The sequence below is a fragment of the Lissotriton helveticus genome, chromosome 4_1, assembly GCF_964261635.1.
Source record: "Lissotriton helveticus chromosome 4_1, aLisHel1.1, whole genome shotgun sequence".
NCBI classification, from domain to species: Eukaryota; Metazoa; Chordata; class Amphibia; order Caudata; family Salamandridae; genus Lissotriton; species Lissotriton helveticus.
In genome coordinates this window covers 1,525,452,230-1,525,479,607 of record NC_136063.1, presented here as the reverse complement: position 1 = coordinate 1,525,479,607, position 27,378 = coordinate 1,525,452,230, and the positions used below count along the sequence as shown (strand labels likewise).

At 48.5% G+C, this 27,378-nt stretch overlaps 1 protein-coding gene across 5 annotated transcripts in view; it reads right to left on the bottom strand.

Annotated features, from left to right (window-relative positions):
* The window catches only part of MTCL1 (microtubule crosslinking factor 1), a 552,568-nt gene that overhangs the window by 125,979 nt on the left and 399,211 nt on the right, over nt 1-27,378 (bottom strand). For all 5 annotated transcript variants that reach the window (XM_078688130.1, XM_078688129.1, XM_078688126.1 and 2 more), the window contains 2 exons: nt 12,465-12,557; nt 5,881-6,114 (listed from right to left, as the gene is read on the bottom strand). In XM_078688130.1, the coding sequence (XP_078544256.1) occupies nt 5,881-6,114; nt 12,465-12,557 (327 nt within the window). The remainder of the gene's footprint in view (nt 1-5,880; nt 6,115-12,464; nt 12,558-27,378) is intronic.

Genomic DNA, 27,378 nt, shown 5'->3' with positions numbered 1-27,378 from the left:
CCTCAGAGAGAGGGGCAGCAAGGGGATTCACAGCCTTTGCTGTGCACCATGCCACAAATCTGTTCCACCTGCAGGCGTATACCGACTTTGTGGAGGGACGCCTGGCTGCCAGAATGACGTTACAGACTTCAGGAGGCAAGTCAAATGGCCTCAACTGTCGCCGCTCAATCTCCAAGCATGGAGGTGGAGACTGGACAGGTTCGGGTGGAGGACCGTCCCCTGTTGCTGCGACAGAAGGTCCTCCTGAAGAGGCAGGCGAACCGGGGGATCGACTGACATACTGAGTAGCTCTGGATACCAGTACCTTCGTGCCCAGTCCGGAGCCACAAGGATGACTTGGGCCCGGTCGCGCTTGATCTTCTTCAGCACTCTGGGCAGAAGTGGTATAGGCGGAAAGGCGTACAACAGACCGCAACTCCACACGCGACGAAAAGCGTCGCCGAGCGAGTGCCGCCTTGGAAATTCCAACGCGCAGAACTGATGACATTGCGCGTTCTCTTCGGTGGCGAATAGATCTAACCAAGGCTCTCCCCATCGCTGAAAGAGGCCTTGCGCCACGTCCGAGTTCAGACGCCATTCGTGATTCATCATGCACCGACGGCTGAGCTCGTCCGCCCTGGCGTTCAGAGAACCTGCCAGGTGTTGAGCCACCAGGGTCACGCCCTGGCGGTCCAGCCATTGCCAGAGGCGCAGAGCCTCCTGGCAAAGGGTCCACGACCCCACCCCGCCCTGTTTGTTGCAGTACCACATGGTGGTGGTGTTGTCCGTGAACACCTGCACTACACTCCCCCGGACAGAGGGGAGCAATGCCTTCAGTGCTAGACGAATCGCCCGTAACTCCAACAGGTTGATGTGGAGCCGGGCCTCCGCCGGAGACCAGAGGCCTCTGATCTCCGCCTCTCCCATGTGGCCACCCCAGCCCTGGAGGGGCGCGTCAGTCACAACTACGTGCTCCGGTTGGGGAAGGAAGAGGGATCTGCCGCTGACCCAATCGCGGTGCGTGAGCCACCACTGCAGCTGTCTCGCAGTGCCCTCCGAGATCAGGACGTGGTCGGACAGGTTGCCCTGGTGCTGGGCCCACTGAAACTTCAGGTCCCACTGCAGAGCCCCCATCCGCCACCTGGCGTGATGCACCAGTAGGATGCAGGAGCCCATCAGCCCCAGCGTCAACCTGACCGAGACCCGGGATAACGGCCGAAAGATGGGAATCAGAGCCTGAATATCCCAGACCCGCTGTTCGAGTGGATAAACCCGAAACCGCGCCACGCAGAGTCGAGAACCGCTCCGATGAAAAGGAGCTTCTGAGAGGGGCACAGGTGTGACTTCGGCACATTGATGGAGAACCCCAGCCGGTGCAGGAGATCTGCCGTAGTCTGGAGGTGGCTGACGACTGTCTGGGGCGAGCCCGCCTTCAACAACCAGTCGTCGAGGTAGGGGAAGACTGAAACCCCTAACCTGCGCAGATGAGCTGCGACCACCGCCATCACCTTTGTGAACACCCGTGGGGTGCTGGTAAGGCCGAAGGGGAGCACGGTAAACTGAAAGTGCTCGAGGCCAACCGTGAACCGCAGGTAGCGCCGGTGGGCTGGCAGGACGGGGATGTGGAAATAAGCATCCTGCAAGTCTAACGCTACCATCCAGTCTCCTGGGTCCAGGGCAGCTAGGACCTGAGCCAGTGTCAGCATTTTGAACTTCTCCTTCCGGAGGAAGCCGTTGACGTTCCTTAGGTCCAAGATAGGGCGTAGGCCCCCTTTGTCCTTCTTGGGTACCAGAAAGTAGTGGGAGTAGCAACCACACCATATTTCTGGCCCAGGAACGCGCTCGATGGCCCCCTTGGCCAAGAGGGCTGTAACTTCCTCCTGCAGAAGTCGCAAATGATCCCCCGATACACTGTGGGTCTGCGGTGGCATGGCTGGAGGAGTCGCCTCGAAGGGGAGGGAGTAGCCTCTTCGGACGATTTGCAGCACCCACCTGTCCGAAGTGACAGTGCGCCAGTGGAGGTGGTGATGGCGAACCCTGCCCCCCACTGGCGTCACATGGGCCTGAAAGCACGGACTAGGAGGGTTTTGAGGCGGATGCTGTGGGGGAAGGTGTGGACTGACCTCGCCGTTGTCCCCGACCGCCGGGACGGCGGTTCCCACGGCCGCCACCGCGTTGGGTATTACCCTGCAGAGCGTGGCTGGCAGCACGTGTGGGTACACCCCTTCCGTGGCCACAAAAGGAGTGAAAGGCAGCCGATTGCTGACGCGGGGCCGAGAGGCCCAATGACTTGGCCGTAGCCCTGGAGTCCTTAAAGCGCTCAAGCGCATGGTCTGCCTTGTCGCCAAAGAGGCGACGGCCATCAAACGGCATGTCCATCAGTGTGTTTTGGACATCGGCCGAAAAGTTGGCGGACCTCAACCAGGCGTGGCGTCTGACCGCCACTGTCGTTGCCATCGCTCTACATAGTGAGTCGGTGGTATCCAGCCCACACCGGATAGAATATTTGGCTGCATCCCAGCCCTCCACAAGGGCTTGGCCGAGTTTGGCCCGTACCTCCAACGGACACTCTGGCAGCACTTCCGCAACCGTACCCCACAGAGAGTTGGTGTGGCGGCCCAAGAGGCATGCGGTGTTGGAAGACCGCAGTCCCACACTAAGGGACGAGAAGATCTTTTTACCGTACTGCTCGTACCTCTTGGATTCCCTGTCCGGCGGCGCCGATGGGAATGCAGTCTGGGAATTGGAGGCCTGGATGACCAGGCTCTCGGGGGTGGGATGGGTGAACAGGAAACATGGGTCGCCCGGGGCTGGGCGGTGGCGTCTGGCCACGTTCCTATCTACAGGCGAACCCGTAGAGGGCTTGGACCAGGTGCCCAGAAGAACGTCGGTCAAGGCCTCATTAAAGGGCAGCAGAGGCTCGGCCGAGCTTGACTGCGGTTTAAGGACCTCAGTGAGGAGATTAGTCCTCACGGCCGCGACAGGGAGCTCAAGGCCCAAGGCCTTGGCAGCCCTCATCAACACCACACGGTAGGTTACCCCCTCCTCCGAAGCCACGGTAGGAGGGGAGACAAAACCAGTGTCTGGAGAGGTGTCCAGGCCACTGGCCTCCCCAAGGTCTCCTGCCCAGTCCTCATGAGACTGACACTCTCGGGTCAGAGGGTCCTCAGACCCCTCCCAATCCCCTTCATCACCCATCTCCTGATACTCAGGGTTTTTCAATCAATGGGGCCTGTTCATAGAAGTGAAACTCCCCAAACGACGTCTGGAGCGGCGCCCATCGGGGCCGTCCCGACGTCGGAACAGGAACGAAGGGGGCATCGGGGACGCCGGGGAGGTCGTAAGGTCCACCGGCGACGACCCAGATCCCGAAGAAGGCATAGTGGGGTCCCGCGGCGCCGGGCCCGAAGGCGCCGGCAGCGCCGGGACCGCTGTAACCCTGCGGCGCCGGGCCCGAAGGCACCGGCGGCGTCGGGAATGCGGAGCCCTGCGGCGCCGGGCCCAAAGGCGTCGGCGGCCGAAGCCCCCCGACCCGCTAGAGGCCCAAGACGTGTCCGCTGGGCCCGAAGGCGCCGTGGAGCCCGTCGGAGGAGAGAGTTTCCTCATGGCCATGAGAAAGCGCTCGATCTCCTCCGGCGTCGCGTCTTGCCCAGGGACCGGAGGGTGTGGAGCAGGACGCGGCGCCCGCGACTCCGACGGAGCCACGTGGGTGGTGTCACCCGAACCCCAGGCCGCATCGCGGGGGGGCGGGGGGGGAGTCCGAAGAACGATGACGCCTCTTGGACTTCTTGTGCTTCTTACCTGACGACGACTTCGACCCGGAGGAGTGCGGCCTACTCTCGGAACTGTGGTGGCTCCGAGCCCGCGACCTGTCCCTCGACCTCTCGTGGGACCAGGACCTCTCGCGGCACGGGACCGACTGCCGGAGGTCGAGTCGCCTGCGGGACCGCTCCCGCCTGGCTTTCGAAGAGAGGGCCCGGCAGTCGGAGCAGGCCTTGTTGTCGTGGTCGACGCCTAGACAAGTTAGGCACAGGTGGTGAGGATCCGTGACCGACATCGTGCGGTCGCAATCCTCGCAGTGCTTAAAGCCAGGCATCCCTACGGCACCGATCGGAGTCGTAAGACTCCGAGAAATGATCAAAAATCATCCAAAAAGTTAGTCAAAAATTGACTAAGGGTTACTGTTTTTTCCAGATCTGCGCTTGATGGCGCGGAAAAAAGAAGAACTGACGTCAGCACGCGGAGGCGGCGTCTAAGTACTCCGACGACGTCATCACTGCGCCCACGACGGGCGCGGAGCCGCAGACGACGCCTACCGACGCGCAAGGGTACTGCTACGCAAAAGTTTCCGGATCCAGTCTGACGCCTGGGGATATTCTAAGGTAAGAAATCTAATACTAACGTGTCTCTTTCAGATCATTTGTTGTCTTTAGAATTTCATGTAAATCCAGAATCTCCAAACTTCTCTTTAAAACAATATTTATTTAGTGGCATGATTTCTGACTTCTCAATATTTACTTTATATCCAGAAACTCTGGAATAATCTTTTAAGTAACTTAAAGAAAGCTGGAATGGAGGTGTTGGGTTCCGAAACACAATGAAATTTCATCAGCATATGCAGTAAATTTAACTAAAAGGTCTGTATTTTGCACCTGGTAGTACTTGCTGGAAACACCTCTGAGTTTACAATAACTGATGAAATAAGAATGATCAATGTCAATATTTGATAACACATGCAGAGAAAATTATGAAGTATGTGACCACTAAAAATACAACCTCATAGGGCAAGTTGAAGCTGACTTGATTCTTTACCTTAAATTCTGCTAGTTCTAGTGGGATCTGTTCTCAGTATTCATAAGCCAAATTGCATTCAATATCATATGGGCAAACATTCATGCATGCTCCTATTCAGAAGCTATTATTTATTTCTCATCAACATATTTAATATTCAATGCACCTGCTTTATTTAATCACTCCCCAATTTCCTTTCAGAGTCAATTGGGCACTTTTCTTAAGTCTCATTATTGTTCTACAAATCTGGTCTGCTAGTGTTATTTTTTTGTGCTCATATGTCCAATTGATCAGGACTCACTGACCAGGCTTCAATAATCAACACCAGTTTATCAGTCATTATCTCATCAATTTAACAGTCAATGCCCCCTTTAAAGCTTGCACACAAGTAGGTGCATCATACTCCATCAAATCTTTAAAGGAGTGAGTTTGTTTTGATTCATGTTTTCACTTTAATCGTTTGATCAACATTCACTGCAAACCTGGACGGATTAAATCACCAGGACCTATAAACTGTAGGTAGAACAGTGGCAGTGAGCAAAGAAATATGCCCAAAGCAGGCAGTAGCTGTGTTCCAACAAGCATTGAGGCATAAGGCACAGAGCCCTTCCTTCCCACCCTAAACAAATAATATCATGCCAAGGTCAGTCTGCTTTTGTATGCATGTATGAGGTAACTATGTAGCCTGAACCTAGCTAAAATGCAGCAAAATGTTGTACAGTGTCAAAAGCAAAGATATGGCTAGCATATGATAAGAGCGGTGTCTGGTTTGAATACTGTTTCAGCATCATGATGTAGCATTCTTTAACTAAGTGAGTCTTCAGCAGGGATGAGGCAGTTGTGATAGATATCAGGGTTATTGATCCAGATCATTCTATATACAGAGGTCTGTTTCCCTGTGACAATAAGAAAATGTCACCTTTAACTTCAATTAGAATATGACAAAATACAAATGGCTGGTGTAGATAGTAAAGTTTTATAAACTTGAAGGGTTTTAATGGATCACTGACACAATATCATGCTAGTTTTTCAACTCCTGATAATATTAGTAAAGATAATTTAAACATATTCAATATTTTTCCTGCTCCAATGATGAGAAGAGACATTTACCTCAATCAAGTCCTCCCCCATATCTTCATCAACCTTCTTGCACTGCCGCCAGTGTTTCAAGAGCCACTTTAGTTTGATATAGAGGAGGAACACATTCTGTTTGAAGTGCCTCAGTTCTTGCTTCAGTAGCCCCTTCTCCTGACTCCAGGCCTTCTCTTCCAGCTTGTTTTGTAAAGTCAGGCTCTGCACCTCCAAATCTTTCCTCCGCAGGTTGCTTAAGTGCTCCTCCTCCAGCTTTAATGGGAAACAAGCAAATTCTCAAGACCTTTTTTGTCCGTAAAATAAAAAAATAAGTAGACAAGCAATTTCTTTTCTGGGATACTAATATGGAAAGTGGGACCATAAATACAGTAATTACATCATAATTAGATAAGGTTAATAGCTGGGTCCATGTCATCAGGGACACCGTGTCCAGTCCTTAGTTTTACAGATAATCATCTTAGGGCCAACTAGCACACATTATTTCGTTAAAGGAAAGCCATAGACAGGAAAATGGCGCCTCTGATTGCATTGTGTAGGAAATCTGCCCTTTCTTGCTGTGCGGTGACCCACCTTTTGTTGGACCCTGTATTCTTCCCGTCTTTAGAACTCTTTACACTTTACCCCTGCTAACAAGTGGTAAAGTGTCTGTGTGCCCCTGTTTAAACATGGTTGAATTGACATACTCCTAATTGGTATATTTAATGTGCCTACAAATCCCTAGTTTATAGTACAAAATGTACTTGGGGCATGGACTAGTGGACTGAGGCACTTACTGCCATCCAATACAGTGGCAGCGCAAACATGGATTTAGGCCTACCATTATAGCCTAACAATAAAATATTTGGACAGGTCAAAACCTTCCTTTTAAACATTAATCGGTTATCCCTATGTATGCCTTATGGCCCACAAGACAGGGCACATGACATTTAAATGTAGGCTACAGACAATTAGGGCCGGAATATGAATACGTCGGTCAACAGGACCGCTGTACTCGCCGTGGCAGTCCAACCACCGCCACCACTGCAGGTCTGCCTGCAGTATTTGCAGTGTGGCAGTCGGCCTGCCACAGGACTGCAGCGTCTGTCGGGATCCAAGATCCCGTGGCAGTGGCCAGAAGCTGCAATATGCTTGTGGTGCCGAGCATATTACGAGTTGCCTATCCATCGCCCATTTTATGGTGGTGAGCTCACCATGAAATGGGCGGCAGAGAGGTAACTAAGGGGGCCCTAACAAGGCCCCCTGCTGCTCCTGGGCCTTGGGGTGCATGCAGGGGGTATTGCACTTCCATTACTGCATGGTGTGCCATGCACAACATGGTGCATGCCACACCGTGCAGTCGACACTCTCATGGAGGCGGTTTGCCTGTTAGGTTCTCCTATGAGCCTAACAGACCACTGCTGTGAGACAGCCGCAGCACCACCCACCCACCATTGATTATACCCGTAATCCAGTGGGCGGGTGTATCACAGGTTTGGCGGTCCCCCTGTTGACACGGTAGTGGCGGGCTGACAGGAGGACCGCCAAACTCATAATCATGCCCTTAATGTTAACATGTCCTTACAGTGAATGCCCTGTCCCACCCTGCCCGCCCCACCACCACCCCGCAGCACTCCCTCGAGGAACGGACACTGATCTGGAGTTGCTTGGCTTGGAACCATTGCATTGTCTACATTCAAAGGGATTGACAATGGCGCATCACCTCCTGTGCTCCACGCATCGGGTCCCGTCAACAGTGCAGCAAGTTACTTTTTCTGTGGGACAAGGTTGGTCCCTGTATCCGGCCTGCGCTCCTTCGCGGTCGGCTTGAACGTTTGGGTTTGACCAGGTCAAGCATGACGAGATATCCAGAGTTGCACTTTATGCTTTTAAGCACTATATTTGAAGATATTTCTTTTAATTCATAACTCCGGTTCTATTCATTGGATGTTTATCGTTGTAGTCTTGTTTTGTTCAATAAGTTAAGCCCTATCTTTCTAATGTGGTAAATGTTTGTGTGGGGTTTTGACTGTTTCACTGTGGTAAATGTTTGTGTGGGGTTTTGACTGTTTCACTGTACTAAGTGTTGCACAAATACTTTACACATTGCCTCTTCAGTTAAGCCGGACTACTCTGTGCCAAGCTATCAGAGGGCGAGTATCGGGTAATTTAGGGAGTATATAGGACTTATCCTGACTGGGATCATGGTTCCTGCTTGGACAGTGTGCATACCTCTGCCAATCGGAAAACACATTTCTAACAGCAGCCAATGATTGCAAGTTTTTTCTTCGCAATACTTGGTTCAGCACCAAACCCCTTGCATACAAAATGTTCTAATTTCACTATTTCTTCAGCTTGGTTTTGTCTTATTATCTGCACACCATATCGTGCTGGGCGCTTGACCATCGCGCTGCTGCATTTTTAATTGTACCTGTTTTGTATTTTCTTTCGTTTTTATTTTCTTAGTCCTTGTTTTTAACGGACTGACTTCTGCCCCTCACCTGCACATTAATTGGTCTCCCGCACCGCTGGTTTGGCGGATTTGGCTCACGGGTGGCTGTGGGGAACTTTGGGCGCCTTATTGGACTGGTGCTGAGGCGCGTAGGGGACGACAGCTGCGAGCGCTCTAGCGCTCTGTACAGCCAGAGGGACGCCTACTTAAGGCGACCAATCCGGTGGGTCGGTGATTACTATCTGCACACCATATCGCGCTGGGCGCTTGACCATCGCGCTGCTGCATTTTTAATTGTACCTGTTTTGTATTTTCTTTCGTTTTTATTTTCTTAGTCCTTGTTTTTAACGGACAGACTTCTGCCCCTCACCTGCACATTAATTGGTCTCCCGCACCGCTGGTTTGGCGGATTTGGCTCACGGGTGGCTGTGGGGAACTTTGGGCGCCATATTGGACTGGTGCTGAGGCGTAGGGGACGACAGCTGCGAGCGCTCTAGCGCTCTGTACAGCCAGAGGGACGCCTACTTAAAGCTCCCTGGGGAGCGCAGCGGTTTCGCGCAGCGGTCGTGCCTTTCCCTGTGCCTGAGTCGTGCCAGAGTCCTGCACGTCTGCGCCCGTCAGCGTCCCGGAGGCGTTGGGGGCGGCGGGCCGGACTGGGATCTGGCAGCACGCTCCACCGATTGAGTGGATTACTATGCTGCACTATTCGGGTCAGGAGCTTCGCCTGTGGCAACAGACCAGTGGCTCCTGCCGCACGGTATTCCCTGCCCGTCACAAGGGTAAGAGTCGCTGCCCTGAGTGCGGTTGGCGCCCGCAGAAACACCTGGCCTGTGTGCCGCGGAAGGAGGCAGTCAGTGTCAAACATCTGTGCTTGCTGCTTAATACTAGATCTCTCGGTCGCCATGCACAGGATATTTATGATCTGCAGGATTCAGAGAAACCGTTGTTGTTGATGCTCACAGAGACTTGGCTCGGCGAGTCCTCAAACCCTGACATTGCCGCAGCTATCCCTCCGAATTATAATATCTTCAGGCAGGATCGACTGAAGGGTCGCGGAGGCGGGGTGGCATTGTTAGTAAATAAAATCGCCACATGTACCATCATTCCCTCGGACGCGATTGAGGGTTGCGAATCCCTCGCCTTTTCTATCGTTTTATCATCGCACCAATCTATGAAAGGTCTTCTCGTGTATCGCCCCCCGGGGCCCACTGGCACTTTTTTTGACGAGTTCCAGTCGGTAATCTCGTCTCTGCTTCTTACGGCGGAGCATTGTATAGTTGCTGGTGATTTTAATGTCCACATGGACGATGAATCGGATGCCGATTCTATAAAAATGTTGGAGGTTACAGCCCCTCTTGGCCTGGTGCCCTATCATGATGGACCGACCCATGAGAAGGGACATACCCTGGATCTGACTTTCTCTACCATCCCCATAGAGATTTATGCACCTATTCAGGTGCTATGGTCGGATCATAGGCTGATCAAATTTAACATTCCGGAGGTCAGGAAAGCTCCCTGTGCCCCTCGGCTGGTCTCCCAGGGATTTAGGGCATTGCATCGGGTCACCCCGGATTCACTGGCACAGGCATGTGCGGCCCATCCCTGTATTTTGACAGGGGATCTAGACGGGGATGCAGAGCGGTTGCAGGCATGGCTCCTGGAGAGGCTTGATGATCTTGCCCCTGTGAGGCCCCCTCGCAAGTTAGATAAACGTGCCTCTGCCCCATGGTTTACCGAAGCGCTGGCGGTGTCACGCCGACAATGCAAGGTAGCGGAGAGAGTATGGCGCGCGAAATATGACCCGGCGGCTAAATGTGCCTACAGGTCCTTGGTGAAAACTTATCATCGAGATATCCTCTCCGAGAAGAAGGGATATTTTGCGAGAAAAATTGAAGCTGCCTCTAACTCCTGTAAGGAGCTTTTTGCCATTGTGCGGGAGTTTATGATGTCACGCGCTGCGTCGACTCAGACCCCCCCCCCCTGAATCTTGGGTCAGCACAATTGCTGATTTTTTCACCTCTAAGATCCGACTGATACAGGATTCTCTCCCTGTGCAGGAGTCCGAGGAGCCCGGCCTGGCGGAGAATGTCTTGGCTATCCCGTCTAGTGCAGGCTCGGTTCTGGCAGTTTTTCCCCCTCTTTCTATGGCCTCATCGATGGATTTGATGTCCTGTCTAAAATCTGGCTCCCGCGGGATGCCTGTCCCGCCAAGTTTGTGGCGAAAATGGCAGTAGCCATGAATCCATATGTGAACCCCATGCTGAACTGCTCTCTTGCTCAGGGCGTGGTTCCTCAGTCATGGAAGCAGGCGATGATTATCCCCCTGCTTAAAAAGCCCGGATTGGACGCGGAGGTGCTGGCGAATTACAGGCCTATCTCGCTTTTGCCTGCTTTCGCTAAGATCCTTGAAAAACATGTGCATAGGGTGCTTTCCGATTATCTGGAGTCCCATGATCTACTGCACCCCACTCAGTCTGGATTCCGCTCTAATCTCAGCACCGAAACAGCACTCCTGGAAGTTTCGGAGGCTATTAAGGAGGTGCTGGATGCAGGTGGTAGGGCGATGCTGGTGATGTTAGATCTGTCAGGGGCCTTTGACACCGTCCCCCACGAGGGTCTCCTCGTAAGACTTTTTGAGATCGGTCTGAGGGGGACGGTGCTCAATTGGTTTCGTTCGTTTTTGGCAGACCGTCGACAAACGGTCTGGGTCTCTGCCTGCTCCGCCGAGATGCCGCCATTGGGTGTCGGAGTCCCCCAGGGCTCAGTTTTGAGCCCGACTCTATTCAACATCTTTATGACCCCTCTGGCGGCTCTGGCGGAGTCTTTCGGGGCTCAGATCGTTTCCTACGCTGATGACACCCAGCTCCTCTTCACCTGTGAGAGTGGTGCGGACTTTGATGGAGGGAAGATCCGGGGTTGCCTTGAGGCTGTCTTTCAGTGGTTCCAACATCACGGCCTCAAGTGCAACTCTGATAAATCTGAGGTCCTCTTCTTCGGGTGCAGCTCAGATCCGGACTGGAAGGTGTGGTGGCCAGAGAATATGTTTCCACCAGCAAGCTCGTCCCAGGTGGCTAAAAACCTAGGGATTAAAATTGACAACGGCCTAAGATTACGTTCTCAGATAATCGGTCTCACTGGCACTTGTTTTGGTTTGCTCCGGATGCTGCGTAAGTTTCTTCCTTTACTATCGGAGGAGCATAGGAAGATCACAGTGCAGGCGATAATTGGCTCGAGAATTGACTATTCGAACATTCTCTATCTCGGCCTGCCAGAATATCTGCTTCAACGGCTGCAGGTGGTCCAGAACTCGGCAGCACGGGCAATCTTTGGACTACCTCGACGTGCCAGAGCCTCGGGCCTCCTGCAGGCACTGCACTGGCTCCCCGTTCGGAAGCGGATTATCTTTAAGACCCTGACTCTGGCACATAAAGCTCTGCATGCCTCCGGAGCAAAATACCTCCAAAAAAGGTTGGCCTTTTACCATCCAGCCAGGCCCCTGAGGTCAGGATCCTTGTTCCTCGCCGTAGTCCCTCGGGTCAAAAGGGCGCGTATTGGAGGCCGCTCTTTTAGATTGCTGGCTCCCCAGCTCTGGAATGCGCTGCCAGTGACCCTGCGTAGTATTTCAAACCTACTGGCCTTCAGGAAGGGGCTCAAAACTTGGCTTTTCACTTCTTAGCTGCCTCTTCGGGTTTCTTTTCCCCTCTGTCTGTTTTTTTTCTTTGTTTTTAGGTGTTATGTTATGAGATAGGTGTGCAAACCAAAGCGCCGGGACACTCTCTGAGTAGCCGTGCGCTATACAAAACCAAGTATAACATAACATAACATAACTTGCCATGATGCCTTTCGCTGACTCATTTTTTATTTCCAGAGTAGTCTGCAACTATCTTTTTTTTGTGCCAAATATAATTTTGATGTCACTTAATAATAAATAGGGACCATTTATGGACTTGGGATGAAAGAAACTACTTGTTCAGCCATAGAATCAGGGGAGGGTCAACACCAGAGGCTGAGTGGCGTTCAACAGACTAGACCACAAAATGCAGCGCCTACACCAAACTTGTAAATTAGCCGGTTTATTTAAGAACGATAATGTAGCTGTTGTCTGACAGCTTGACCACTGAAGGAGTCCCAGCAATGATGGTAACAGGGAAAGAGAAGGATCAGTTCTGCTCACCTGAAGGATCCTATTTTCCGCCGTCTCAAGCTCCTCTTGATGGAGTCTCCGCTCCTGCTCCAGATGCACCTGAAGCTCTCGAAGTGACACATTCTGTTTGGACAAACATGGAAAACAATCAGCAATGCAGCCAGATACAATGGACAGTGCTCCAACAGGGCAAAAACCCGAGGGGATGACATCTACTTAGGGGGTAGAGAGCAGGTCTAGTAATTCATAAACACTCAAGTAGACACCAGAGCTAAACGTAGCAAGAGCCTGAATTTTATGTAAAATAATGATAGTTTAGCATCTAACAACTAAATACTAGCTCTACAATAAGCAGAGCATCCAAACACATCTGCAATAAATCTACTCACATGGGGCACTCTAATAAAGCCTAGGAATTTAGTTCTTGTATGGTGTGTACACACGAGGGCACACACTAAACACACACACACATTCACTTACATATGCCACAAATAAAAAACATGTGCACAGGCCAACATATCTAGAAACACCAATTCATGCACATGGAAAAAACAAAGAAGCACTCTTGACTCCCTGCAAACACTCACTAGGCTGATGCGCACAGCTTGACCCAGCCTACAGCACATCCAAGCTTCCATTAGAATGAATTAAGTATTTCAGCCAATGCTGCCTGCACACGTTGACAGTAGGTGCTGACATCACAGCTGCTTGGCCTCAGTCATTAAGTCATTCTTCCAGACGCTTCTGCATGTTTTTCCCCAGCTGTTTCATTCTGCCACAAATTTAAAATAAGTGCGAAATTTTCAAACTTTGCGTGAAAATACCCAAATATGCATGGATTTATATAGGTGTTTTCTGTAGAAAAATGTGTGCTGTAGGCGTGCATTGTGCCTACTGATAAACAATCATTCAATGGCACTTAAACCAGGCAAACGTTCTGTAGAAAGAAACCCCATGGGCTGGCATTCTGCCACATTAACTAATAAGGAAACAATTTCTCACATTGGAACTGACGCACATTGTGGTGCAGTAACCAATGAGTAGGTGTCCTGCGGCACAGCAACTGATGCAATGTACCTTGGGGACGCACACGTTGATGTTCATTTATATATACAGAGATAGGTTTTATTTATATACATATCATGATATCACCAAAAAGTTGGGTCAACTTGTTGCTCTTTGCTGAGCAACTCTGAGGGAGTCGGTAATGAGATAGGAATTTTCATAGATATTTGTGGTGTAGTAAATGAAATGGTTATTTTATCTCCTGATAGGCAAAATAGGATGTGATTTCTCCTGGTAAGTTGGTTATGATGGGCATGTTTGTGGTCTGGCGGGATCTTTCGGATGCCATGTTATCTCTTGTTGGTCAAAAACTGTTAAGCTGTGGTCCCATAGCACAAAATTCAATGTTTCTGAGATGGGCAAATAAATACACTTTCTACTCTTGGGAAAGGTTTCTGGCGAATAACTCGCTGATGGAGTGGTATCTGAAACATATGCTTTATTCATGCCAGTATACCTTGAAAAAATGAATTTAATTTAGGTCTGGGTAAAATTTTCGTTACCCCTTGGTGATTTTGCTTATTTTCTGGCATTACGCATTTATGAAGTTCCAGAAATTATACTATTATACCAAGCCAAACAATGTCAAGTCCGTTTGCTTAAAAAATCCTATAGCGGTAGCATGGCAACAACGTGAATGAACAGAACAAGAGTGGCTATTCAACGCAAGTCCTTTTGGGGCTTTTTTTTTTAAGCATGAAATGCGTTCTTGCGTTGTGCTAAAACAGAATGTTAAATGCCAGATTTGTATTTCGTGCAATTTCACACAACACACCTTTGTTTACCAATTATAAAGGCCGTGCACTGTGGGTCTTGAAGCGTATGAACTGAAGGCATGCTGAGGGCTGCACCTTGCACTGATGATATGGGGTGGATGCAAAGGGACTGGCTGAAGGCTATGATGCCTCTGCTCTAGGGGCAAGAAGACTGGATGCTGAGCCTGGTCTGCCCTCTTCATAGAGCATGCACCATGCTTTTGGTGGTGCAAAGGTTTTAAGTGGGTGTGGCTATGCAGTGGGTGCAGAAGTGATTTGGATGCAGGAAGCCTAAGCGGACTACAGCTAAATGTTCCCAATGCCAAGTGTGCAGCGCAAGCCCTGCTCTGGAGACAGGGTATTGAGTGTGAGGTTAAAAGCTATGCACAGTGGGTCTGGAGGCACAGGGTCTAGTTGCATAGCATGGCCATATGCCACACCCTCCATCGCTTGCCTGCTGTACATGGCTAGGAGCTCTGCATAGTGGGTACTCCTTAGGAGCTGGGTGATTGTGTGTAGATTACACAGCATGCATAGCGGATTTGCAGGCAGGGGTCATAGGCCCCGCCACGTGGCCATTGTATGTGGTTTAATGTTGTGCTTAGTGGGCTTTGACAACTAGGCACAAATGTCAGGTGCATAGTTTTTAGTAACATATCCTTTTGGAGATTTGTAATCACACCAAATCATGCCATCAGTGCAATAAGTTTCAAACAAGCATTGACACAGTCAATAGGTCTCGCCTTATCAGTATTTAGCCATGTAGCATATTACCCTGGGTGCTGTGCCGCTAGGGATTGAAGAGCTATAGAAATGTTATGTTGCAAGGTAGAATAGAAATAAGCCACCACTGAACAATGTTTTATTTACAGATTCTAAAGATCGGTAAAAGAAGCGTGTAGTAAGGACTGTAGCAATTGTTTTGATTGACGCAGCCTTTTATTCATCCAAGGCGGCCACCACTCATGCAAGCTTCACCTAAAAAAAAAAAAACACCCTCGGAGGACCCTAGACCGTAGATAGGAGAATGAACACAAAATGGGCAGGCAGACATTAGACAGCAAATGTACCCGTTTACAGTATACCTCCATCACATGAGTGAGTGTGTGTGCGGGGTGCACTACAAAAGGGGTGGGGGAGCTCAGGAGATGTCAGTTCTGTACGAGGAGGGACATATTAAAGCAAAAGCTTGCAGTATACAAGAAGAGATCACCCAAAAAGTGGTACGGTCCAGACCAAAGGAGGTGCACACATCCAACGTGTGCATTATACGGTGAGTGGTAATGTGTAGGGACAAGGGGTGCACAAACGAAAGAAACATAGGGGAGGATAATGACCTGTTCCTATAAGGAGGTAAAGGCATGGGGGAGTACAGTATACAGTGAGGAGAAATAATACACTGGGAAAGACACAGAGCAGTGAAAAGGCACAGCCAAGGGTGGGGACATGCATAATGAGTGAGTACAGGGAAGTGGAAGGGAGACAAGTGCATAGGCTTGAGGTGGTGAGTAGAAAAGGTGGTTAGTGGAGAGAGAAAGATTATGGTTTGAAAGAAAGGGTAGCGTAAGAGAACGGGGACACTAGCAACACTCGGCTGATGGTGAGCCTCCACCTGAAGATCCTTTGAGTGCAGGCAGAAGCCATCTCCTGGAGTCTGCTTAGTGGAAGTAGGGGTGAGAGAGCGCAAATCTGAAAAATGTATAAGTGCACCATATTTACAAGCACGTAGTATTAGTCTAAATATAGATTGCACAAGAGTGTTATACTCATAGAGAGAAAATACATAAGAGTGTTTAACTAGAATAGGGATACATATATCAGTGTGAAAACTAATGTAGAAGTTTGTAGAAATGTTAGAATGATGTTGGAGTCTCACGTTATGTGACTGTGTGAAAAAGAAATGTAACTCTGCAAACCATGGAAATGTGTAGGCCACATGGCATTTCACAAGAAACGAAAGATGCTGCTACACTTTTAAGTAACTTGAATCCTAATGTCATTTTTCTGCAAAGTATTATTAATCATAGAATTGAAATATATGTTTTATATAGATGTGTTACATTATAGTAATGTGTGTTAGTTAGAATACTGTTTAAACAAAGAAATTAAATGTGCAGAGTGCAGAGGCCCGTTTCATGTAATTTAGTAGGCCTGAATAGATAAAGTCGCTTCTTTGATCTGCATGTGCTCGTTAAGGAGAGGTCGCACAGAGCACAAACGAAGACATAGTTTACGACTTAAAGATATGGTGGAGGCCGGAATTTGGGGCCCACAGTAGAACTGTCTATTTGCAGGTGCGAGGAGCCCTAATCAGTTTGGTGATGAATGGGCTTTGTTCAGAGACGCCTGGCACAGGCCTGGAGGAGGCTTCAGGAATTTCCTGGGGGGTACCGACCAGCAGAGAAGAAGCCTGGGAAGCAAGGTCAACTTTAATGAAGGGTCCAGAGGAGCACCAGCATAGAATTTGCCGCCAGAACCGATACCACGTGAGGGGCGTCTCCAGGGGCGTTCCTATTGGAAATGTGATTTTGTATTAGGGACAGCACCCCGAGGAGGAGACAGGGCAGAGGGTCTGAGAAGCCTAAGAGAGTGGATGGGTAGGCAGATAGATTGAACACAAGAGAGCGATTCACCAAGAAGACTAAGAGAAGTGCGTGATCTTCTTTGGAAGTCACCACTGCTGACACCTTTTTAGGTAAAGATCTTGTTAAGTAGGGATGTCACTTAGTCTAGTGTAGGGACAGACTAATCTGAACTTTTCCTTTCTGTAAATGACTCTCAAGTTGCAACTCATAGCGATACTTGCAACTCTCATGGTATTTGAGATATTTTTGATAATTTCCTTTTGCCGCTTAAGAGCATTCAGAGAATTTCTTTTTATATTGATACCTGTATATCTTTTGAATCTTATTCTGAGATGTTTGTATCTTCAGATACTTTTGGCTTTATAATAAATCTTTAAACTTATTTGTAGTCCGTGGTTCTTTAGAGTGGTGTAAGTTCTTAATTGATTAACCTAGTAGTGGATTGCCTTTTACTCAATGACAGGTACCAACGATTCATTCGACTTGATTTGGGATCTGGATTTATAACCATAGACCAGAAATCCCGCGTTAACAGTTGGTAGCAGAGTAGGATGGTTATCTTCTTGAGGAAGGTAATCTAGACTAGGTTAGCTTACCCTAAGGCCCCTAGACATCGAGAGATGAGCTGCGGAAGAATCGAGTGCCGAAGAGGGTGCTGACGGTGCGAGAGAAGCAGCAGTATTGGAGAGTGAGTATAACAAGGGTCATGCGTGAACAGATTGCGGTGTTTTGTGTTGTATCTGTATTGTAATGTCTTGCAGAGTTGAATGCCTGTAGTGTGATTGAGAGGGTTGTGAGCGCGCGCAACCTGGTACTGGTATACCTGGTAAACGGGTGAACTGGTGAAAAATCTTAAGTTCAGGGTAGAGCTTAAGTGGTTTTGGGTGTATCGAACATCCAGAGTAGTTGTCGACCAGAGTAAGGAAGTCATGAGGTACCATTGACCTCCGCAGAACCAAGATAGGGGGAGTGTAAGAGTGAGTGTGTGAGTAACGGACGCTGGTCGAAAGTTACTGTGTGTAAGTAACCTATCAGAGAAGGCGATTGTCTGGACGTAAACGGAAAGACATTTCGTCAGTTAAGGTGACAACTACAGGTAGACTGTGGGCGTACAGTCAAGAAAAGTGATCGCTTGGACGGAAGTAATCATTTTTCAGAGTATGAATGGGACACATGCATGACCGCGGAGACGAGCTGAGAAAGGAGTGGAACTGCTGCAAAGGGGGACGAGAGACGTCAGCGAGAGCCGCGCTCTGATTGAGCGGTTGGTGTGACGTCGGCTAGAGCCGCGCTCTGATAGGCCAGATAGCGAGAACAGCGCTGAGATTGGTGGATTGTCATCAGGAAGTAAACAAATGCGGAGAAAAATAGAAATCATGAAGTGCTTTAAATGTTTGAAAGGGATTTTTAAAAGAAAAAGAAGAGAATCTTATTACGGGAAAGAGGCACCGCCAGAGGGTACACCAGCTTATTATATGGCAACGAATGTTGAGTTGCACACTGTTCTGTGGATTAGTGAATGGAGCAAGATTTCAGAAGGGAATGAGGAACTGACGTTTCCAAAGTATGGAACGTTTAGGTTAGAAGTGTTACATCGGCTGAAAGCAATTATGTCCTCATTGAACCCTTCGCCTAGACCAACACAGTTTGAGGCCCTTAACGCATGGATTAGGGCGGCGCACGACAGAAATTTGAACAGGCGCCAAGAAAGGCTGAAGCGATCGGTAAGAGCAGTGCGAGATGCTCAATGGGATGCGGACGCCAAGAGATGGAGGGTACAGGCTATTGAGGTGGATAAGTTGTACACAGTGAGAGAGGTGGCAGGAGAAAAGAGCCTCATGGAAGAGGATGAGGAGAGCGAGTCGGAGGACAACTTGATAAATAGATTGCTGATAGATAGACCGCCTCCGAACGTTGGGGGGGCAGAAAGTAGGGGACTCTCAAGGGAAGGTGGGGCTGCCATAGAGGGGTATATACCACTTCCTATATCGGAATGGACACCTACCAAAGGTGAGGAGACATCTCAACATAGTACAGCACAGAGTGTAGTCGGAAGGTTTGTGGTACAGAAGACGCCAACCACTGAGAAGGTTGAGTCTTATGGATTGCCAGACGCTTTACAAGTACCCGTTACCATAGGTCCTATAGTATCGATTTATAACCCCGAGAGAGACAGAGAGGAAGAACAGATACGGTTAGACAGAGAAAGGGTTGAGATGGAAAGGAGGAACAACACGACAAATGCCTGGAGGCAATTGCCAGGACCAGTAACGTGGAACACCCCATTCGATTCAGCAGTGGGTCCCACAACAGGACAGGAGGGTCAAAGAGGACCGATGGACCTAAGGGGACCACAGCCGAAATCCTTTAAAGAGTTAAGAGTTGACTTGAGGGAATGGGATGGGTCCACAGAAGCACCGAGCAACAGGTCAAGAGCAAAGCTGAATGGGGAAGTCGAGGCAACGGGACAGTATCTCACTGCGGGGCTAGCGAAAGCAGTCAGGAGCGTGAGGGTCAAAGTCAGGAGAACAGAGGAGTTATACGTCCTATGGATGATAGGGACCAGCAGGAGCGAAATGGTAGAAGCACGGAGTGTGAAGAGATGTCTCGGCTCTTTGAAAAGGGTGGAGACCAAATGGTACTAGCATAAAGAGATAGGTTTAGGTGCGCTCATCACGCACTTGGAGAGGATGTACAGCACTGGAATAGAGGGAACAGTGAAAGATCTCGCCATGCATCGAGTAGTCAGAGATCACAGGCAAACTGTGGGGAAAGGGGGAGTAATGGAATGTCTTACCATGCACCCAGAGAAACCAGGCAGGAAGGAGAATGTGGGACTATGAGGCACAATGGAGTGTTTCATCATCCACCCAGAGAGGACGGAACTGCATGGGACCTGGAGGGGTGGGAGCATGGGAGGACTCCCCGTAACTCGCCTGAGCCTAGACGTAGGACTCGGAGCTGGGATGGGAGAGATGTGAATGGACCCCCTAGAGCTAGCATACTGAAAGCTGCAGTAAAGGCCAAAAGACTCGATGTTACCAGCTTAAAATCAGATTTGGATGAGATCATAGATGGTACGTTGGCCTTAGAAAGGATTGATTTGTACGAACAAGATGAGTTGCTGTTTATAGCAAAGGACATTACCCGAAAGGCAAGAGCAATTCATGAGAAACTGTCTGAACTGGCAGACAAGTATACGGTAGATTTGTCCAGAACAAAGACATTACAGAGTAACCATAGGTTGCAGTATTCAGACCAAGACTTAGACGAGAAGAGAACAACAAGATTAAAAACACACATAAGGGAGCTGATAACCGGAATAAGAGCGTGGAGAGATCTGGACAAATGGGAAGAGAGGTGGTCCAAAAGGGGTACTGTCAGACGGAGCACGAGTGTAATGTCTCCGGAAGGAAGGGTAATGCAGATGGAGGCATTTCCTTTGAGAGAAATATCGAATGGGAACTATGTACATGTGCCCTGGAGTAGAGGAGATTTGGCTGCATTTACCAACTCATTTCCGAAGTTAAGGGACAATCCTGTTGAGTGGTACAAGCAGGTAGAAAGGTTTGTGAAAATCTCAAAGGTATTGTGGATTGATTTGAACACCTTGTTTGACATTGTGGTCCCAGGAGATTTGTGGACAGCATGCAAGACTAGTGTCGAGTGGCCAAATGTAGAACCAGAAAGGAATGCCGCTACAAATGGACCGTCTGAAATTGTAATGCAAAAGTATGAAAGGGTAATAAATTGGCTGAAAGATAAGGTGCCACCACAAGACATAGATTGGGTAAAAATAGACCGAACAAGACAGGAACCCAAGGAGACAGTTCATGAGTTTTATGAGAGATTGCTGAAAACATTCAAACAATACAGTGGACTCGATGTAATGGACCCCCAGGATATAGGACAGTTTGTGTCAAAGTTTGTTTTGGGGTTGAGACCTGATATTTGTTTAATGATTCAGCAACATTTAATTTGCTGGCAGAACAGACCACTGGATGAGATTTTGAGGTATGCGAGGTACTGTAGTGATGAAATAGATTCTAAGTCAAAGAAGCTAAAGGAAAAACTAATGGTAGTGCAGATGCAGTCAGCTGGAAAGGGACAACAGCAACAGGGAACAGGGATGATGGGACGGAAATCGAATAATCAGAGTAAGGACAGTGAAGATAACTCGAGACCTAGAATAGACTTTGCTACATTGAAGAAGACGACAAAGTGCCACCAGTGTCACCAGGTGGGACATTGGAGACGCGAGTGTCCCTATAACCCTGAAAACGGAGAACTAGAGGTAGAGGAGGAAGTTCAAGAGGTTCCAGTGCAAGGGGTGACAGTGCCAAGAAACAAGGTGGCTAAAGGGGGGACTTCGGCTCCACGAGCTCAGTTTCCACAGCCACCAAAGATTTCGACAGGGGGAAAGGTCTTTAGACAAATGCCTCTTTTCATAGATGAGGAAAAATGTTACTACATTGATCCATTGACTGGACAACGTGTAAGCAAAGAAGAGGACTGTACCCTCGGGGCAGTTCTGGAAGTGGATCAAAGAGGACCATTCGTTGAGGCTGAAGTGGCAGGGTGTCCCACAACATTCTTAGTGGATACCGGAGCTACTCGATCAACTTTGAGATCAGCAGTGGTTCCGGATCTACCAATGTCGGGGGAAACAATTCAGGTGGTAGGAGTCGCAAACAAGAGAATGACTAGCCCTTTGACGGAACCAGTGTCAGTGAGAATCGGAAACTACATGAATGAACATCAGTTTGTAGTATGTGATTCAAGTCCTGTGTGTCTGTTAGGAAGGGACTTATTGTGCAAATTGAATTGTACCATATATTGCACACCTCAGGGAGTGGAGGTACAAACCACAGACGATGATGCGACTTTTAAGGTTGTTAATTCGAGAACATGCATAGAACTGTATCCTACTCTGACTGTGGAGGAACTTCCTTGGGATTTACGCGAGGCAGTATCATCAGAAGTATGGGATTTTACCGGAGAAGAGATAGGATTGATCAAAGGGGTGGAGCCAGTGAAGATCATGGTGAAACCAAATGTCGATTATCCAAGAACGCCTCAATACAAACTGTCCCAAGAGACGATTGCAGGAATAAAACCAGTGATCGATTCTATGATTCAACAGGGAATTCTGAAGGAAATCGTGGGTAGTCCATGCAACTCCCCGATTATGGGTTTGCAGAAACCTAGTGGGAAGTTCAGAATAGTTCAAGATCTTCGAAAAATCAATGAGATAGTTGTTTCATGTTGTCCAGTGGTACCGAATCCATCAGTGATACTGTTTCAGATACCATTCCAAGCTGAGTGGTTCACAGTGATAGATCTTTGTCAGGCCTTCTTTTCAATCCCATTAGATGAAGAAAGCCAGTACCTTTTCGCCTTTAAAATGGAAGATCGCGTCCTAACATGGTGTAGGATCCCACAGGGGTTCACAGATAGCCCTTCAATCTTCAACCAGCTGTTGAAGAAGAATCTTGAAAGTCTAGTACTGCCACAGAATTCGGTTCTGGTCCAGTACATAGACGACCTACTTGTTGCGTCAGAAACAGAGGAAGCGTGTAAGACAGATTCCATCGCCCTACTGAATCATTTAGCTGAAAATGGGCATAAGGTATCTCCGAGCAAATTGCAATACTGTCTGACAGAAGTACAGTACTTGGGTCACAGGTTGGAAAAAGGAAAGCGCAAGGTGTCACCAGACAGAATAGAGGCGATAATGAAAATGAGTGCGCCTACGACGCAGAGAGAAGTCAGGATGTTTCTAGGAATGGTTGGTTATTGCCGACAGTGGATAGCTAACTTTTCACTGAAAGCAAAACCCTTACAGAAACTGACGCACAAGGAGGTGAGTGATCCGGTACCATGGGACAATGAGTGCTTGATGGCGTTCCTACAGTTGAGAGATGACTTATGTCGTGCTCCGGCTCTAGGGATGCCAGACTATGAAAAATCATTTTCACTTTACTGCTGTGAGAGAGAGGGATGTGCTTTGTCAGTTCTTGTCCAAGTTCATGGAAATGGCCGTAGACCAGTTGCATATTTTTCGGCTACATTAGATCCGGTAGCCGCAGCGTTGCCCGGATGTCTCAAATCCGTTGCTGCAACAGGTGTCAGCATTGAGCATTGTGAAAGCATAGTGATGGGACACCAGTTAGTGGTGTATGTACCTCATTCTGTGGAATGGTTAAGGACCCGGACCAAGACACAGCACTTGACCAATAGTAGGCTCACGCGCTATGAGCAAGTTATTCTTGCTGCTGAGAACGTGACCCTTAAGAGGCGCTCTGTCTTGAATCCTGCTACGTTGATGCCACTTCCTAATGATATAGAAGGCGAAGAATGTGAAGATCACGATTGCCTTGATGTGACTGAACTATGCACGAAGCCCAGACCAGATATTGTGGATGAGCCATTGATCGACCCTGATGAAATTTACTTTGTTAATGGCTCATGTTTAAGAGACGATACTGGTCGGCTGAGAGCAGCTTATGCTGTTTGCACCATTACTGGAGTTGTGGAAACCGCTTGCCTGGAAGGAGTACACTCCGCACAGGTAGCAGAAATCATTGCATTAACCCGTGCCTGTATAGCAGGTAATAAAAATAGAGTCACCATATATACTGATAGCCAATATGGTTTCGGTGTTGTTCATGATTTCGGGCAATTGTGGTCTCAGAGAGGTTACATGACCTCCTCTGGTTCGCCAATTCGAAATGGAGAATTTGTGCGGCTGTTGTTGGAAGCATTACAGGGTCCAGCCGAAATTGCAATTGTGAAATGTGTAGCCCATACAAAAAATACAGATTTTGTGTCACAAGGAAATAGATATGCAGATGAAGTTGCCCGCTATTGTGCGGAGCATGGATATTCTTTCACGAAAGTGGAAATAGATGGGGCTCAGGAGAAGACAGAACTGAATATGATGTTAGAAACTGTAGACACTTGGGAGGATTTAAGAGTAATGCAAGAGAATGCACCTGAATCAGAGAAACGGGCATGGGAAACAGCAGGTTGTGTGAGAAGCGAAATGGATTTTTGGGTTTCAGCAGATGGAAGGGCAGTGCTACCTGAGGAGTTAGCGAGTCCAATGGCACGACAGATACATGGGCCAGTACACTTGGGAAGGGATGCCATGCTGAGGGTATACATGCAAACTTGGTATTGCCCTAAGTTTAGGATTGCAGCAGAAGCAGTGTGTAAACGATGCGTTACTTGTCAGCAGTTGAACATAGGGAAAAGAACACCAGTTATACTGAGTCACAAATGCGGAGAAAAATAGAAATCATGAAGTGCTTTAAATGTTTGAAAGGGATTTTTAAAAGAAAAAGAAGAGAATCTTATTACGGGAAAGAGGCACCGCCAGAGGGTACACCAGCTTATTATATGGCAACGAATGTTGAGTTGCACACTGTTCTGTGGATTAGTGAATGGAGCAAGATTTCAGAAGGGAATGAGGAACTGACGTTTCCAAAGTATGGAACGTTTAGGTTAGAAGTGTTACATCGGCTGAAAGCAATTATGTCCTCATTGAACCCTTCGCCTAGACCAACACAGTTTGAGGCCCTTAACGCATGGATTAGGGCGGCGCACGACAGAAATTTGAACAGGCGCCAAGAAAGGCTGAAGCGATCGGTAAGAGCAGTGCGAGATGCTCAATGGGATGCGGACGCCAAGAGATGGAGGGTACAGGCTATTGAGGTGGATAAGTTGTACACAGTGAGAGAGGTGGCAGGAGAAAAGAGCCTCATGGAAGAGGATGAGGAGAGCGAGTCGGAGGACAACTTGATAAATAGATTGCTGATAGATAGACCGCCTCCGAACGTTGGGGGGGCAGAAAGTAGGGGACTCTCAAGGGAAGGTGGGGCTGCCATAGAGGGGTATATACCACTTCCTATATCGGAATGGACACCTACCAAAGGTGAGGAGACATCTCAACATAGTACAGCACAGAGTGTAGTCGGAAGGTTTGTGGTACAGAAGACGCCAACCACTGAGAAGGTTGAGTCTTATGGATTGCCAGACGCTTTACAAGTACCCGTTACCATAGGTCCTATAGTATCGATTTATAACCCCGAGAGAGACAGAGAGGAAGAACAGATACGGTTAGACAGAGAAAGGGTTGAGATGGAAAGGAGGAACAACACGACAAATGCCTGGAGGCAATTGCCAGGACCAGTAACGTGGAACACCCCATTCGATTCAGCAGTGGGTCCCACAACAGGACAGGAGGGTCAAAGAGGACCGATGGACCTAAGGGGACCACAGCCGAAATCCTTTAAAGAGTTAAGAGTTGACTTGAGGGAATGGGATGGGTCCACAGAAGCACCGAGCAACAGGTCAAGAGCAAAGCTGAATGGGGAAGTCGAGGCAACGGGACAGTATCTCACTGCGGGGCTAGCGAAAGCAGTCAGGAGCGTGAGGGTCAAAGTCAGGAGAACAGAGGAGTTATACGTCCTATGGATGATAGGGACCAGCAGGAGCGAAATGGTAGAAGCACGGAGTGTGAAGAGATGTCTCGTCTCTTTGAAAAGGGTGGAGACCAAATGGTACTAGCATAAAGAGATAGGTTTAGGTGCGCTCATCACGCACTTGGAGAGGATGTAACGCACTGGAATAGAGGGAACAATGAAAGATCTCGCCATGCATCGAGTAGTCAGAGATCACAGGCAAACTGTGGGGAAAGGGGGAGTAATGGAATGTCTTACCATGCACCCAGAGAAACCAGGCAGGAAGGAGAATGTGGGACTATGAGGCACAATGGAGTGTTTCATCATCCACCCAGAGAGGACGGAACTGCATGGGACCTGGAGGGGTGGGAGCATGGGAGGACTCCCCGTAACTCGCCTGAGCCTAGACGTAGGACTCGGAGCTGGGATGGGAGAGATGTGAATGGACCCCCTAGAGCTAGCATACTGAAAGCTGCAGTAAAGGCCAAAAGACTCGATGTTACCAGCTTAAAATCAGATTTGGATGAGATCATAGATGGTACGTTGGCCTTAGAAAGGATTGATTTGTACGAACAAGATGAGTTGCTGTTTATAGCAAAGGACATTACCCGAAAGGCAAGAGCAATTCATGAGAAACTGTCTGAACTGGCAGACAAGTATACAGTAGATTTGTCCAGAACAAAGACATTACAGAGTAACCATAGGTTGCAGTATTCAGACCAAGACTTAGACGAGAAGAGAACAACAAGATTAAAAACACACATAAGGGAGCTGATAACAGGAATAAGAGCGTGGAGAGATCTGGACAAATGGGAAGAGAGGTGGTCCAAAAGGGGTACTGTCAGACGGAGCACGAGTGTAATGTCTCCGGAAGGAAGGGTAATGCAGATGGAGGCATTTCCTTTGAGAGAAATATCGAATGGGAACTATGTACATGTGCCCTGGAGTAGAGGAGATTTGGCTGCATTTACCAACTCATTTCCGAAGTTAAGGGACAATCCTGTTGAGTGGTACAAGCAGGTAGAAAGGTTTGTGAAAATCTCAAAGGTATTGTGGATTGATTTGAACACCTTGTTTGACATTGTGGTCCCAGGAGATTTGTGGACAGCATGCAAGACTAGTGTCGAGTGGCCAAATGTAGAACCAGAAAGGAATTCCGCTACAAATGGACCGTCTGAAATTGTAATGCAAAAGTATGAAAGGGTAATAAATTGGCTGAAAGATAAGGTGCCACCACAAGACATAGATTGGGTAAAAATAGACCGAACAAGACAGGAACCCAAGGAGACAGTTCATGAGTTTTATGAGAGATTGCTGAAAACATTCAAACAATACAGTGGACTCGATGTAATGGACCCCAAGGATATAGGACAGTTTGTGTCAAAGTTTGTTTTGTGGTTGAGACCTGATATTTGTTTAATGATTCAGCAACATTTAATTTGCTGGCAGAACAGACCACTGGATGAGATTTTGAGGTATGCGAGGTACTGTAGTGATGAAATAGATTCTAAGTCAAAGAAGCTAAAGGAAAAACTAATGGTAGTGCAGATGCAGTCAGCTGGAAAGGGACAACAGCAACAGGGAACAGGGATGATGGGACGGAAATCGAATAATCAGAGTAAGGACAGTGAAGATAACTCGAGACCTAGAATAGACTTTGCTACATTGAAGAAGACGACAAAGTGCCACCAGTGTCACCAGGTGAGACATTGGAGACGCGAGTGTCCCTATAACCCTGAAAACGGAGAACTAGAGGTAGAGGAGGAAGTTCAAGAGGTTCCAGTTCAAGGGGTGACAGTGCCAAGAAACAAGGTGGCTAAAGGGGGGACTTCGGCTCCACGAGCTCAGTTTCCACAGCCACCAAAGATTTCGACAGGGGGAAAGGTCTTTAGACAAATGCCTCTTTTCATAGATGAGGAAAAATGTTACTACATTGATCCATTGACTGGACAACGTGTAAGCAAAGAAGAGGACTGTACCCTCGGGGCAGTTCTGGAAGTGGATCAAAGAGGACCATTCGTTGAGGCTGAAGTGGCAGGGTGTCCCACAACATTCTTAGTGGATACCGGAGCTA